The sequence below is a fragment of the Cucurbita moschata genome, unplaced genomic scaffold, assembly GCF_002738365.1.
Source record: "Cucurbita moschata cultivar Rifu unplaced genomic scaffold, Cmos_1.0 Cmo_Scf00014, whole genome shotgun sequence".
Taxonomy (NCBI): domain Eukaryota; kingdom Viridiplantae; phylum Streptophyta; class Magnoliopsida; order Cucurbitales; family Cucurbitaceae; genus Cucurbita; species Cucurbita moschata.
Genome location: NW_019268530.1, coordinates 3151643 through 3154972, shown reverse-complemented (window position 1 = coordinate 3154972; position 3330 = coordinate 3151643). Strand labels below are relative to the sequence as shown.

The window sequence follows — 3330 nt, the reverse complement described above, 5'->3', positions numbered from 1 at the left end:
TTTTTTAAAAAAAAAAAAAAAAAAAAACCCATAATCTCCTTGGATCTTCTTGTTCATTGGGTTTGAAACAGTGTTTAGATGTCAAATAGTGAACTGAAACTTGGATAACTATTCATTTTAAAATGCACCCATTCTGAAGGTGCTTAATGATTTGGAACTATATTCAGAAAAAAATAGGTCCTTTACTATTTTTGGTATTTGTTTCCTGTAGTAAAACTTGTTTTTTATTCGAAGGTATAGCTGAAAATTGCAGCTTCCGTTCTAGTGGAAATTTCTACTCTGCTTATAGTTTCTACCGTGCTTTCACCCACTGCTTCACCTTGTTCATCCTCTTCCCTATCATTCTAAGATAAACTCCAGGACTTCAGTTTTGTGGCTAAATCATCCTGTTTTTGGCTTTACGTGTGCAGTATGGTCTTGATTAGAAGTGGGATTTGCACTGAATTTTAGATGTTCTAAAGCAGTTCCACTTTTCCTTTTCAATTCTTTGGATATTTCTTGACCTGCAAAATGAATTATGATTAATAATGTTATTACAACATTGGATTTTGACATTTGGTATAATGTAGCGCCTTGTTTTTTGAAAAATCTTGCTTAGAACTAATTACATAAAAAAATATTGCTTAGAATTACTACCTACCTATCATTCTGAGGAAGCTCCTGGACATTTCTTTCTCAGGCAGTGCCCTCCTTCCTAAAAAGAGTCAGAGAAGAGGGGGTTGTTTTAACTATTGAGTGAGTGCATGACTGTTTGACTCTGATTCTGCAGTAAGATGTCCAATCCTCAAGTTAAGAAGTGAATGTCCATTTAGTAATTGGAATGGTTAAAATGGACATTAAATTGCAGTGATATTGTTGTGCAGGTCTTTTTGATAATGTTACGCTGTAAAATATTTTTATGGGTCTCTGACTTGTGTATAAACTTAAATTCGTCTTAAAAGTATTTTCTAGAGGTAGGCATCCTCTCGATTGTTTCTTGGTCTTGCTTGCTATGTTCATTAATCTTCTTTACTGAACTTCCTCACGATGATAGCACCAATTCAAGGATGCGGTGAAGAACTTTTCTTTTCCCTGGGCTGTGTAAATATTAATGAAGACTCCGTTGTTGTTGTTGTAGGTTGAAAGCATAGTTTTGAGTATTATATCAATGCTATCGAGCCCAAATGATGAATCACCTGCAAATGTTGAAGCTGCTGTAAGTGATTGTTCATTCTTGTCCAATGTTTGTCCTATCTATGCTTCATATATGGCAACCTACGTTTGCTTTTTGTTTGAGTACCTTACGTGCAAAAGAATCATCCCTTTATATTAGCTGACTTAGAGAAACACCAAGCAACATTCACGTGTTAATCTCTCTTCTTTTTGCCTTGATGTCTGTTCCTTTCCCCTTTCTTATTTTTGCATCCTTTTATTGTTTTCTTCATATACTTTTTTTGATATCCTTGATAGTTGATCAGTCTTTCTTTCTGCCTTTTAGTTTGTCCATGTTCTCTATCCGCCAGCCTCTTGTTCTCGATACTCTTTTGTCTTGTCATCTATTCTCACATTTTGCATATTTCATATTTTTATAAAACCATTAGTCTTCTTATCCCTAAATTTGTGATATTTTGCTTTCAAAGCTAGTTGTTTAAAATTCAAGATATGCATCGTGATAGTTCATAATTATACGTGTATAGTAGGAAAAAAAGGACAAAACGCATACTTCAAACTGGATAGAGTTTAAGAAAATGTGTAATTGATTTACTTTTATTGATATACATCATGACCCACCACCGTTACTCTATGAAGATATTTATTACATGCCCAATGCCAACTTGGGATTTTTGATATACAAAGTTTTCTCGCCTATAACCTTGGTTTATTGTTTTACCCACAACCTTTGACCTTGATCAACAAGGCCAACTAGTAAGAAAAATAAAAGGGTTAGTGGAATGGAAATAGTTGGAGGAGAGAGAAATGGGAGGGTTATATGGCAGTCAATTGGAAGGAGAAGGTTTGTGAATGGAAAGAGTGCCTGCATTATTCATCTTTAGGAAGTTCTGTGATGAAGAGGCTTCTCGATAATTTTGAAAAAGTTTTTTTGGGACAACTAATTGTGCAGTGTGTTGCAGATTTGTCTTTTAGTCGGAACAGATTCCCTGGGATGTGTCATAACTGAAGGGTAGATTGAACTGTGACGGTGAGTCCCAATGAGAGGGATGGGTATATTTCTGTTAGAGGGCGTGTGGCATTGTAGAGGATAATCTTCCATTGCCCTTAGGAAGTCTAGATGTCATTTTAGTATTTTAATGGTTATTCAAGCTATGGAATCTACCACTGTGGACTTGAAACATAGAAAATTCAAGGTGATAGATTGGCTGATAGGTTTTTAAGGGAAAGCCAACCTAACCAAGCTAGAGTTTTCAAGGTGCACTCAGCACTTTCCTATGGCAAGAGGCTAGGTAAGGTGCCTCGTAGCTTCAGATTCATTTCAAGCCTTTGGTCTTGTCGAGTCATTAGTTTTGTCAAGTTCTTTCCACATGAGCCGCGAGTTTCTCGAGCAATTGCAGCATTAATGTAATCTTTATTTGTCATAGGTTAACTTTGTAGTAATATAATATTGTATAAGTTGTTTTGAGTTGTCATTCTTATGGTGTCATGAGATATGCTTAGATTGAACTTGATTCAGTGATATTGTTTGAGCACACGCGAAGGTTATCTGTGCTGTATTTGTTGGGTTGTGTATGTTTGTTTGACCCAATACAACTAAAGTTTGTCAGTGATATATTGGAAGCTTAGGTCTGCATGTAGTAGGATGTCACAATATCTACCCAATATTTTAGTCCATCCATCGTTTGATAATTTGGAAGAAAGCCTTTGAGCTGTTGTGTTGTATCAGTTTTTGAGACTAAGCTTGTGTGTGTTGGTGCAGAAGGAATGGAGGGATAGGCGGGAAGATTTTAAGAAAAAGGTAAGCCGCTGCGTGAGGAAGTCACAGGAAATGCTATGATGAGAAAGGCGGGGCAGCAAGTGCTTTGCGTTGTCTCTTCTGCTTTTTTTGTGGCTGTGGGTGTTTAAATTTTATCTTTGCTATGGGACTTCACCTGTTCACTTGGTGCCAGTGGGTCTTGTAGAACGTCAATGAATGGAGAGCTGTCACCCATATATTTTACTTCTTGTTTTTCTTTCTTTCTTTCTTTCTTTTTATTATTTTTATTTTATTTTAATATTTTTTTCCTTCTTATTTTGTTCTCCTCTCTGCATTTTAAAAGTGATTACTACTAGGATGATTTGTGTAACAAAAGCATTTTGTTTAATGCTTTTCGTTTGTTAAAAGAAAAAAAAAGGGGG

General features: G+C 35.8%; 1 protein-coding gene across 1 annotated transcript in view; it reads left to right on the top strand.

The window, feature by feature from the left end:
* LOC111452717 (ubiquitin-conjugating enzyme E2 7) overlaps positions 1-3173 on the top strand; it is a 6864-nt gene extending 3691 nt beyond the window's left edge. The window contains exons 5-6 of the mRNA XM_023093563.1: positions 1118-1195; positions 2912-3173. Coding sequence (XP_022949331.1) covers positions 1118-1195; positions 2912-2989 — 156 coding nt within the window. The 3' untranslated portion in view covers positions 2990-3173. The remainder of the gene's footprint in view (positions 1-1117; positions 1196-2911) is intronic.
* Positions 3174-3330: the final 157 nt, after the last annotated feature.